The 12111-nt window shown below is 39.1% G+C and overlaps 1 protein-coding gene across 3 annotated transcripts; it reads right to left on the bottom strand.

Annotated features, from left to right (window-relative positions):
* Positions 1–1219: 1219 nt before the first annotated feature.
* On the bottom strand, positions 1220–11802 carry LOC107843104. Of its 3 annotated transcripts, XM_047396046.1 has the most exons (10): positions 11306–11797; positions 9202–9256; positions 8813–8857; positions 8189–8287; positions 7990–8033; positions 6658–6745; positions 5777–6564; positions 5129–5371; positions 4950–5006; positions 1220–1668 (listed from the first exon to the last, which is right to left on the bottom strand). In XM_047396046.1, the coding sequence occupies exons 4-10, from the start codon at positions 8217–8219 to the stop codon at positions 1498–1500; spliced, it is 1422 nt and encodes a 473-aa protein (XP_047252002.1). In that variant the 5' UTR covers positions 8220–8287; positions 8813–8857; positions 9202–9256; positions 11306–11797; the 3' UTR covers positions 1220–1497. The 3 variants fall into 3 exon arrangements, with proteins under 3 accessions (XP_047252002.1, XP_016542760.1, XP_047252003.1); XM_016687274.2 differs by lacking the exon at positions 8813–8857 and having other exon boundaries at positions 11306–11802; XM_047396047.1 differs by lacking the exons at positions 8813–8857; positions 9202–9256; positions 11306–11797 and adding an exon at positions 8380–8545.
* Positions 11803–12111: the final 309 nt, after the last annotated feature.

Raw genomic sequence — 12111 nt, 5'->3', positions numbered from 1 at the left:
GGGAAGGGAGAACCTTGTTTTATCCCTTAAGAGTCGTTTGGTAGAGTATATAAAAATAATGCAAAATATGATGTATTAGTAATGCTTGCGTTAGTTATACTTGTATTTTTCTTATGCAGTGTTTGGTTTGATATATTAAAAAAAATATGAATTACATAATTTTAATTATTTTTTTTTTTTTACATAATACACTCAATATATATGTTGGAAAGGATGCGAAAATTTTTTTGAACGGTAATAGGGTCTTTAAGCATGTTAATGCATGCATTAGATCCATTGCATTACTAATGTCATGAATTTTGAGGTGTTAGTAATACACACCTCAATACACAATAGAGTGTATAACTAATGTTTGCATTAATTAAAGATATACCAAACAAAGTACTATTAATACACATTAAACTAATGCTCCACCAAACGACCCCTTAATGTACTAGCTCAATGTAAATTTGTGAATCCTTAAGAAAAGTGCCTTACCTTTAGCTTACTTGCCTCGAGCAAATTCTCAAAATACAGATTACAACCAAGTAGTAATTTAGTCACATGACCAGAAACAAAATTTACACTTTTATCTTTTTCAAACCCCTTTAAGAGATTATAAGATAAACCTTCCTACCCCACGAGGTAGAGATAAGTATGCGTACATTCTAAATCTACCCAGATAAATATGCATACACTCTACCCTTCTACCCTTCTGAAACCTCGATTATAAGATAGTCTTCCCCTTAAGAGATTAGAGATAAGTATGCGTACATTCTAAATCTACCCTTCTGAAACCTCGCTTATGAGACTATAATGGACATGTTAATATCATAGTAAAAGATAACACAGGAAATTTACAAGTAAAAAGACAATCTTTATGTGTTTATTGCTATTCAAATTGCATGCATGTGACATAGGGGATCACTTATTTATTATACTGCTGAATGACAATTGCAAGACTGCAACAAAAAATTGTTTAGTGCTTGTAAGCTATGCCACTTATGGGGTGTATATTAGATTACACAGGGTATGTCGTTGCATCAATACTTGCACACAACTTTGTAAAAAAAAAGGACAGGCCGGTACACTAAAGCTCCCGCTATGCACAGGGTCCGGGGAAGAGCCCCACCACAAGGATGTATTGTACGCAGCTTTACCTTGCACAAAACTTTGTAGTAAATGAGAAATCAGCGTGGCAGCGCAAACTATTTCATATACTGCCTTATGCACCAAGTGCTGAAACATGAAGTACCTTGTATCAATTAGAAATTCGAAAAAGGTTTACATATGTGACCAATGCACTTCTAGAGGCAATGAGGATTATACAGGAAACCTTTTTTAACTTGAAATGAAGCTTGCTCTATACACAAACTATGCTGCGAGTTGGTATATAAGAGAGCTCAACCAATATTTGCACGTAAAATCGGGTTGTCACCAGATGATGTTACTCCTGTAACTATGCATAGGAGAGTAAAAGAAAGCTGAAGGAATCTCCGGAAGGACAGCTGGGGTCTGTCACTGGATGTTAGTATTGTTAAAATGCTCGGGAGAAGGTGAGGCACATGGAGAACGGGAACTCTCGCATCTCCGGTTTCTTGGATACGGATGCATGTTGGCCAGTTCACTGACTCGATGAAGGACAGACTTGGGCAAAGGTCGCCAAGACAGATTATGTTTACCCTTTTCCTGCACCAATGACAATGCGGTCACTATCATTAGAAAAGTAAGCACTCTGAAACAAAGGGAAAGTCTAAAGAACGTCAAACACTCCAAGTCGGTATATTATATGTCAAATGAAGTGGCTGGACTAGACAATATATACCAAACTCAGCATATAGGCAAAGATTCTTGAAAGTTGAGATTCCTACTATAACTTGATGAGTTCGAATCATACTACTAGAAAACGAAAATGCAACTAAACATGTATAAATAAGTTAAAAGTGGAAAGGGAACTCAAGTACACTGGGTATGATAGCCATCATAATTATTTGTTTGCACTTGTGGGTTTGGGGAGGGTCGGAGTAGAGAGGTTGTCTCCGGCACACCCTAGGTTCACAAGAAGTGTAATCAAAGCAAAGAAAGGAAAATGACGACAAAAAAATAGCAAGATAAGCAAAGCAATCTAAGAAACATGCAGTAGTAAAATTGAATAATAAGATACTATGCAAATTCTGGGTAAGACTACTAAAAGATGAGCAAAGGCGAGTAGCTCCCTGCTTCTCCCACGGAAGAGTACTACAACATATGGCTACTACCTTTCTACCCAAATCATCGTCTCCTCGACCTCCATACCTTCCTATCTAGGGTCATGTACTCGGTATGTATGATGGCTATAAAGTATACACAACAACAACAAAAAACTCAATGTATTCCCACCAAGTGGGGTCTGGGGAGGGTAGAATGTACGCAGTCCATACCGCTACCTCCAAAGAGGCTGTTTCCGATAGACCCCAGGCTCAAGATAGAGAAAAGTAGCCCAAAGCGTAATTAAATAAGAAGCAAGATGGATGACATAACATGAAAGGAATAAGACACAATAAAAATAGAACTCAAAGCAATTAGAAATAAAATAAATAAGCGCAATAGGAAAAAGAGACCCAATCCCGCCTGATCGGGCTCCTATCTCTAGACCCAATCCTAGGGTTACTAGCCCGACTCAACCTGAGCTCTTCTAACTACCTACTAAAACCACGCACACAACCTAGCCTTCTACCCTTATCCACGATCTCTATACCTTCCTATCTAGGGTCATGTCCTTAGTAAGCAAAAGCTGCTCCATATCATGTCTAATCACTTCCCTCCCGTACTTCTTCGGCCTACCTCTCCTTCTCCTGAAGCCATCTTATGCTAACCTCTCACACCTACGAACTGGGGCATCCGTGTCCCTCATCATCACATGCCCAAACCATCTCAACCTTCCTTCGCACATCTTATCCTCCAACGAAGCCACTCCCACCTTCTCTCGGACGGTCTCATTCCTGACTCTATCCCCTCTGGGGAAGTCCACACATCCAACGCAACATTCTTATTTCCACTACCGTCATTTTTTAAATGTGGGAGTTCTTGACTGACCAACACTCTACTCCATATAGCATAGCAGGACGGACTGCCACTCTGTAGAATTTACCTTTAAGCTTTAGTGGCACCTTCTTGTCCTACAACACTCCCGAGGCGAGCCTTCATTCCATCCAACCTGCTCCAATACGGTTAGAGACATCCTCATCAATCTCGCCATTCCCCTGAATCATAGACCCAAGATACTTAGAACTATCCCTCTTTCGGACATCCTGGGAATCCAACCTCACCACCACATCGTCCTGCTGCCTCACTTCACTAAGCTTGCATTCCATATACTCCGTCTTGGGTCTACTCAACCTGAACCCCTTAGATTCAAGGGTTTGCCTCTAAACCTCCAATTTTTCATTCACACCCACCCGCGTCTCATCAATCAGCACTACATCGTCAGCGAACAACATACACCCCGACACCTCTCCTTGAATACTCCGTGTCAACATGTCTATCACCAACGCAAACAGGAACGGACTAAGAGTCGAACCCTGGTGCAACCCTGTCTCGACCGAAAAATGCTCTGAGTCCCCTCCCGCCGTTCTCACCCGAGACTTCCCTCCATCGTACATGTCCTTAATAACTCTAATGTACGCCACCGGGACCCCTTTGGCCTCTAAACACCTCCACAGAACCTCCCTCGGAACTTTGTCATAAGCCTTCTCCAAGTCGATGAACACCATATGCAAATCCTTCTTCCTTTCCCTATACTGCTCCACCAATCTCCTCACCAGGTGAATTGCTTCTGTCGTCGAGCGACCAGGCATAAAACCAAACTGATTCTCCGAAATGGACACGATCCTCCTCAATCTCAGCTCAACTAACCTCTCCCAAATCTTCATAGTATGACTCAACAGCTTGATACCTTTATAGTTAGTGCAACTCTGGATGTCTCCCTTGTTTTTATATAATGAAATCATCGTACTCCACCTCCAAGCCTCCGGCATCCTTGCCGTCTTGAAAATGCCGTTAAACAAATCAGTCAACCACCTTAAACCAACCCTACCTATAAACTTCCAAAAATTCACCGAAATCTCATCAGGTCCCGTCACCCTTCCCCTTCGCATTCTACAAATAGCTTCTCTGACCTCCTTAACCCTAAAACGTTTACAATAACTGAAACCACGTCTCTCCTCCGAGTGTTCTAGCTCTCCTAACTCGATACCTCTATCCCCCTCCTCGTTCAAAAGCCTATGGAAATACTCCTGCCATCTCTTCTTAATGTGGACATCCTCCACCAAAACTGTACCATCTTCCTCTTTAATGCACTTCACTTGGTCGAAGTCCCGACCCTTCCTCTCCCTAGCCTTAGCAAGCCAATACAACCTCTTTTCCCCGCCTTTTGCATCTAACCCCGCATACAAGCTCTCAAACGCTGTAGTCTTAGCCGCCGTAACTGCAAGCTTAGCCTCCTTTCTTGCAACTTTGTAGGCCTCCCTATTCACCCGCTTCTCCTCTGCATCATTACTCTCAATCAAACTTAACATATGCCCCCTTCTTAGTCTCCACCTTCTTAAATTCTTCATTCCACCCCCAGTCCCCCCTTATGTCGTCCTGCCTAAACCCTCGAAACACCCAAAACTTCTCTGACAGCCTCCGTGATGCATCTGGCATCCCTATCTCACAGTCTCCACGTCCCCCCTGCACTCCCACACCCCCAAACCTGCCACTTTCTCCTCAATCTCTAACGCACTGCTCGGCCTCAAGCCACCCCACCTAATTCTAGGCCGACCCACTCCGGCTCTGGCCCTCCTCTTCTTGCTCTTCTATATAGTATACAACCAAAAAATAATTATATAACAAAAAAGCTAAAAGCTATTGCATTAAGTTAAATAAAGGTTCATGATTCACAGCACGCATAGAGTATCATTAATAATCAAATTTCGAAAATGAAAACTAACCGTTATTTTGCTTTGTTTCTGGAGATAGCATGCTTTAAGAAGATTTCTCCATTTATCCTGCGAGAAGTTTAAGCAACAAAGTGCAAACTTTAGGTAAGTAACAAGCAAACACTAGATGATGCATAGTTTTTCTTGACTTGGCCAGTTGAAGCATGCCTGATAGTGACCATTGTGCTTACCTTGAGATCCACAGGTGTTCTATGACTAGATGATGAGAAATAAAGCTTCTTTATATGACTCCATCTTCCAACTCCATATTGGGCAACTCCATCAATCAACTTTCTGACTTCTGAAACAGTCCAGAGCCGGTGATTTTTCCTCCGGGCACCATCTTGATCCAACTTCTTTGGCGCAACGGCATCGTCTTTAGGATTCACAACCATAGGCTCCTTATGAAGTTCCTCCTTGTGAGGTTTAAAAACCTTCAAAGAGATCAACTTTTATGTTAAAGGAAAATGATAACTGAAGATTCAGATGTTATTAACCAAATTGCAAAAGGATCCAGGAGAAGTATGGCGGGTATGACAGTATGCTCAATAACACAATGATATGAAAGATCATCCTTTGTTTTCAAAGAGTGCCTGAACTCACCACCCAAAAATTTCAAGCAAGCACTGCGCTACACCGACTCTGGTTCATTATGGTTTTGAACAGGTTGTCAGCAAAGAGGTTGGCTAATTGTTATTTGTGAACTGACTTGCACGAAGTTATATTACAAGCCTAATAAGGGGGTTAGGAGCACCTTTAATACACTCATACATGGACCAGTGCAAGGATCACATAAATGAAAATACACATTTTGTTTCAGTGTTTTTTTTGGAATGTACCTGTATTGCATTGGATGCAGGCCTCTCATCACATTCTTCGTTCACAAGAGAAGCAAAAGGCACTTGAATAGCTTTATAAGAAGACTCCTCGGAAAACAATTCCATTTCCATAGACTCTGCACGAGATTTCTTTTGACATCTGACTTTGAGAAACTTATTCTTTGATTCTGGTGCACTAGTAGAAACCTCAGTCTTTTTCCTAGAACGTCTAGCATTCAGATCTGAGGATTCATCAATATACCTTCGTGTAGGCTTGCGTAGACGCTTTTGAGTGACAGGAGTGTCAACGTTTATCACTTGAGAAGTGACTGGAGGGCCTATAACTGCGGATTCATGCACATCAAAGCTTTCACAGTTTACATCTTGCCCCTCATTTTGCGTAGGATTAGACATCAAAGAAATTCCGTTAGATGTTAGTGCAGAATGGTCAATCATGCTGTCATTCATCTTCTCAGAAGACACAGCTTCAGCAAAGAAGTCTGCCACATCATCCACATTGCTGATATCTCCTGGATTGAACGCAGTTGGGAATTTCACAGCATTGTACTCAACTAGTATCCGACTTTCACACTTGTGGTGAGAAAGGTCATGCAACTCTGAATTGGTAAGGCCAAACATAGCATTCTGACTTTGAGCTTCTTGCGCAACTAATCCTGAAGAGTATGGCATTCCACATGAGTCGGTTCCATCACAACTAGGTAATGGAATCTGACTTTCTAAAATAGGGTCCAGCAATCCTCTACTTGAACCATAATCCAGATTTGTGATGCTTTCAGCAAATTCAATATCTGTTTCCAAGAAGACCAGAAAAAATTGTAGTTCTTAATATACAATATTTTGTCGTAATAATAAGAATGCCATAACTAACGAAAATGATTTACCTAAAAGATAATCTTCACATGGAGTGGAAAGATCATTTTGTGCTTGAACTTTTCCAGCTTCAAATTGACTTTGCTTAAGATCAAGCACCTGGCATATTTACCAGGTTATCCAGCAAAGACAAAAGATCTCAAGATAGTAATGATTGAACGAAAAACAAAAAAAACACCCTTGAAACAGCCAACATGCGCAGGAAAGGAACTCCCAAAACCAAAAGAATCAGAGCAACAGGAAACAATTTAGTGATTCCAACGACAAAGAAAAAGAAATCAACTCAAGGTCCGCAAAGCAACTTGGTTATACATCAGAATGTCAAAGCAATTTGGAAGAACAACTCCTTGATGTCTAACATTTGTGGAGCTGTGTTTAATCTCCTAGAGACAAAAAAGAGTCATACAGTGCCTCCATCTCAAATTGACAGCCAAGACTACTTTGTGAGATTACACTAGGTACGTTATTGTTTTTTTTATAGTAGAATGTATACTTTTTTTAATTATGAGGTCATAGTACTTCTTTCAATTACACAAAGATGTGCTTTTTTGAAAATGTGTGATGGAAGTTGTTCTCTACTACTTCGGAGGTAGCGGTATGGTCTGCGTACATCTTACCCTCCCCAGACCCCACTTTGTGGGAATACACTGGGTTTGTTGTTGTTGTTGTTGTTGTTGTTGTGTGATGGAAGTTGTTGTTCAGCTGGAGCTGTGGGAGGCAGATGAGGACACACGGGCCAGGGCGTAGAAGTTGCTCCACTCGCGCTTATATGGGCTGTGTGGAGAGAGGGAAGATGAAAATAGAAGGCTTCTAAAGGGGTAGAGTACTTTTATACACCTACGGAATAGCCATAGCCTCTTGTCCTTTATCGCTGGTGTACCCATGAACCTGTCTGTATAGATAGCTGCGCATCGTTTGTAGAGAACCATCTGTTTTTGTAGATTCTTTACTAGTGTACCACTTGTATACAGGTAATTGGCCAACTGTCACAAAAATTTATTACCTTATCGAAAAAAGATAACATCCCATACACTTCCGTGCCTTTAAGAAACCCATCAACTCATCTTCCGAGAACCTATATCTAGATGAGAGGGTAGGTAAACTGCTAAAAAAGACACCGAGACAGACTCCTTCGTATGCATAAAAGGAAAGAAAAGCGAGACAAAATTGATAAGGTATTACAGAGGTTCAAAAAGATAAAGGCTCTTCAAAATGGAAAATTGGGGACAACAGCTTTTTCTTCTGATCTGTGAAAATGGGGGACATAAATAACATAAACTTGTGACCAAGTATCAAATTCCATAATCTAAAAAAGCAATTTACCAAAAGGGAAGGTCACATACTTCGTGGTTAATATCATTTTCCCTTTTAGGTGCAATACTGGAACCTGAGAACCACAAAAAGGAACCATTAAAAGTGAACATAGCATAATTATATATAAACAGATTTAACAGTCAAAGACCAAGGGCTATATTATACATTATACTATACGCCAAAACGACTTCCTTCCCCAGGATAAAAGAAAAACATGAGATGGCATACCTATATTGTACAAAGCACCTTTCCTTTCCATGCCCCTTAATACCCTCTTCTCATCAAAACACAAGGCACCAGAGATAGAAGCATGATCGTCACGGGTTTCTAAAAGCAACATGAAGCATAAATTGTATCATCTTTTAAAGCTTGAATAACAGGTTCATCTTCTATGCGCTAAGAAACAGTAATTACAATACCGCAAAAAAGGGGTCATCAAGTAAGAAATATTGTGAATAATCCTTTTTATGACATTCACTCTGCACAAGAATTGGATTCTTTTTATGGTGGATAAGAACTGGAATCATGCCGCAGGAAATAATTCAAGTTGTTCTTTTTGTTGCATGAGCCACAATACATCAACGTCTAGAAGAATGAATTTCATTGTTAGCAATTTGCGGAAAGGAAAAATAAAACAGATTCACAATACATAAAATCAAAAGCTAACTGTAAAGTAACAAAATTAGCCAACCAAAACTGAAAAACCTGATAGCTGATACCATCATCAGACATATAAAAAGCTAACAAGAACATATTTGCTCTCTGCATATACAATACGCTCCTCGGAACCACAAATCGTGGCACCAGAACAGCCTACTAGAACACCAATGCAGGTTCGGGTGCCAAACTTACCATGTTGGTCAATCTAAGTAACCGTCAAAATAGACATAACTCCGGCTGCCATTAAATTCCAAAACAGAACAATCAATGTACCATTTCAAATTCATCTGAATTTAACAAGAAAGAACACGGCAATGACTTCCTTAGATCATAATAAAATAGCACAAGAAAAAGAGAAAAGCCTATAAAGTATATCCACATCAATTATAAACAGGAAAAAAAATTGAATCACATAAGAAAAACAAAAGGAAAAACAAAGCAACTTATCAAGGAATATATTAGTTCATATAAAGTAACAAGTGGTTTGAGACTCTAAAACAATGAGACAATTAATATTTTGCACCAGCACAAAGCATCCACAGTGCAAATTAATATATTGTTGAAAATGCATTTGTTAGTACCTGGTTCATCAAACCAGACCCCTAGAGAAGCAAGACCACTTCGAAATGCTGAATTCTGCAAACAGAAATAGCAAAACGTTAGACGCTTCCTCAGACTTAGTTAAATTTATGCATAGATGTAGTAGATTAAGTGCAACTAAAAAGAACCTTGGACTAACTCAACACCAATAGCTAGCCCATCTCCAAAAACCAAATAAGTAGACACCACTCATTCCTCAACCAATGTTGTGTCTAACTCAACCCCAAAACCCAAAAGCTAGTTAACGAGGGAGGGTTGTTCAAGACCATATAAGGAGACAATGACCAATCCCCTCAATCATACATTCTAACAGACTTATGTGGTTTTAGATAAATGTCTAATATGTGCCTGTAAAAGCATTTAGGTGTAAAATACTCTCAATTTATTTCCATCTCTCATGTTTCATTATTTCTTAAAACATACATAGTATGCATTGGTGAAAGCATTTATGTTGGGACACAAAATAGGCAGGTTGGCGTAAGTGGCAGCATTTTAGAAAGTGGGGTTACTGTAAAATAATTTTTAAAACCAATGTACAAAAACCTGTCTTAAGAAAATAAAAATGAACATAAGAAAGATACACACTCAAAAACTTGTAAGATGTAATGAGAACAACAGTCCTGAAATCTTCGAGCAAGCCTGAACATCCTAGGGACAGGTGCAACAAATTTTAGAAATTAGCCTTAAAAAATTAAGTGCCCTTTGCACCAAATAACCATTGAATCATTAAGACTTCGAAATTGCAAATCATTTAGAGAATTCATCTGGAGATAATATGATTCACTAGTAACCCTACCAATCGCAAAAAATTTGTCATTTTCAAAATGAGAAGACATGCATAGTAGTTAGCAGTCCTTTTTTTTTCAATAAATTGGCAAAGTAAGCTGTCTTTCTATTTTACAATTATCTTCATCTAGTTTGTTTTTACCCCTCGCGAATTGCAAAGTCGTTCTGTTCCATGGACCAAAATAATTAACTTTTTGGGTACAATTATATTCAACATTTTCAAGTGCATAGTTCCCATTTCTCCACCCAACAGAAGGGGTTACCAAACGAGAGATTCCAACCTTACTTTCTTTGCCATGGACGATAGGGAAGCTACAGGGGATGTAGGGAAAATAGGGAAACACGAGTTGAGCAGTGCATCTTCAGAAAGGAAAAATGCTCTGGAAGAGAGCTTTCAGCCTTAATTTGTTTCAATCGAAAAAAAAAGGAAACTTGCAAAGATACTTTTTGAAAGGAAAATAGGGAATCACAAGTTGAACAGTGTGTCACCAGAAAAGGAAAACGGTTTCAACACACATGCAAAATATCCTGTACTTCCGATGGAGCCAAAGACTTCCTTATGGAGGCAAAAAGATCTCCGTAATTCCAAGGAAGGAATGCACTTTAAGGACTTTCTTGGCACTATTTATCTATAACTTGACACCCCAAGCTTCAAATGCTTTTTCAAGCACATACAGAACTAAATATCTCAAATAAGCAATAAAAAGATGGCTTCTACCTTCAGCTCTATTTACTCTCGATTTTAAAAAGGGGATAGCCAAAAAAACTAAATTGAGCAAAAATTTGTACATGCATGAGCCTTTTTGAGTCAGCAACTCGCAACACGGAAAAAAAGAGCTACAGTTTTCTGCCAACACACAAATTCCCTTAATCCCTTTTAACCATACATTATAATGTCTTCCAAAATTCAAAACAAATTTCAAAATGCAGTGTACATAGGCACAATCATAGTACAAAAAAGAACATAAGAATTTGACAAAGAAAACCAAAAATATTAACCTGATTCATCAGTAAAGAGAAACAATTGTAGTGAGAATGTAGAGCGGAAGTGTGTGTATCATTCAATTAATAAAAAGATGGTTTCTGAGTTCATGCAAGTACAAAGATTTAACATGCAAGTGCCCTTTTGAGCCCAGCAACTTGCAACACACACACGACGACAACAACAAGGAAAAACAAAACTACATTTTTACTGCCAAATTCCACAACTTTCACAACCCCTTTTAACCATACATCAATGTTATCCACAAATTCCACAAGAAACAACATAAAAGTGACAAAGAAAAGCAAAACTCGAACCTGATTCATCAGTCAATTGTTGTAGTGAGAATGTAGAGACTGTAACTCTCTGTGTGTGTTTGAGAGAGAGAGAGAGAGAGAGAAAGGAAAAGCAAAGGGGACAGGGGGTCGCACGTACAATATACACCATTTATGGACGGAACCGAAAGGAGTTATAGGTTACTGTCAGTTTCATGTTTATTGATGAAATCTTGCGTTTGGAGTCCACTAGGCTAAAATTACACTCTTAGAGTTTCTACGTCTCCTTTGTCTTCTGACACGCGCCACCCTTCCTTTTTTCTGTATTGTTTTGTTGCTAACCAACCGGTTCAATTATCGAGGGTCATTAAAGTACGAGACATTCTTAGAAATACCTTCTTTATTTTTTTTCTTTAAATGTAAAAGGTGTTTTCTTAACTTGAAAGTGTTACTATAATGTTTGATTTAGAAGTTCAAATGGACTAAATTGAGTAGAAATTTAGCATGCAAGTGCCCTTTTGGGTCAGTCAACTTGCAACACAAACAAAAAGCTGTATTTTTACTGCCAAATACCAGAACCCCTTTTAACCATACATCAATATCATACACAAATCCCACATAAGCACACAATCATAGTACAAGAAAGAACACAATAATTCAGCAGAAATTTAACATGCAAGTGCACTTTTGAGTTCAGCAACTTGCAACACCAGCAAAAAGCTACACTTTTTTAATGCAGAACTCAACAAGTTGCACAGCCCCTTTTAGGCATACATCAATGTCATCACACAAATTCCATTTAGGTACAATCAATTAATAAAAAGATGGTTTCTTTCTTTTACTCAAAA

Source organism: Capsicum annuum, chromosome 9 (genome assembly GCF_002878395.1).
Source record: "Capsicum annuum cultivar UCD-10X-F1 chromosome 9, UCD10Xv1.1, whole genome shotgun sequence".
In the NCBI taxonomy this organism is placed as follows: Eukaryota; Viridiplantae; Streptophyta; class Magnoliopsida; order Solanales; family Solanaceae; genus Capsicum; species Capsicum annuum.
Note: the sequence above shows the minus strand (reverse complement) of the source record. Positions and strands in the feature narration are given on the sequence as shown.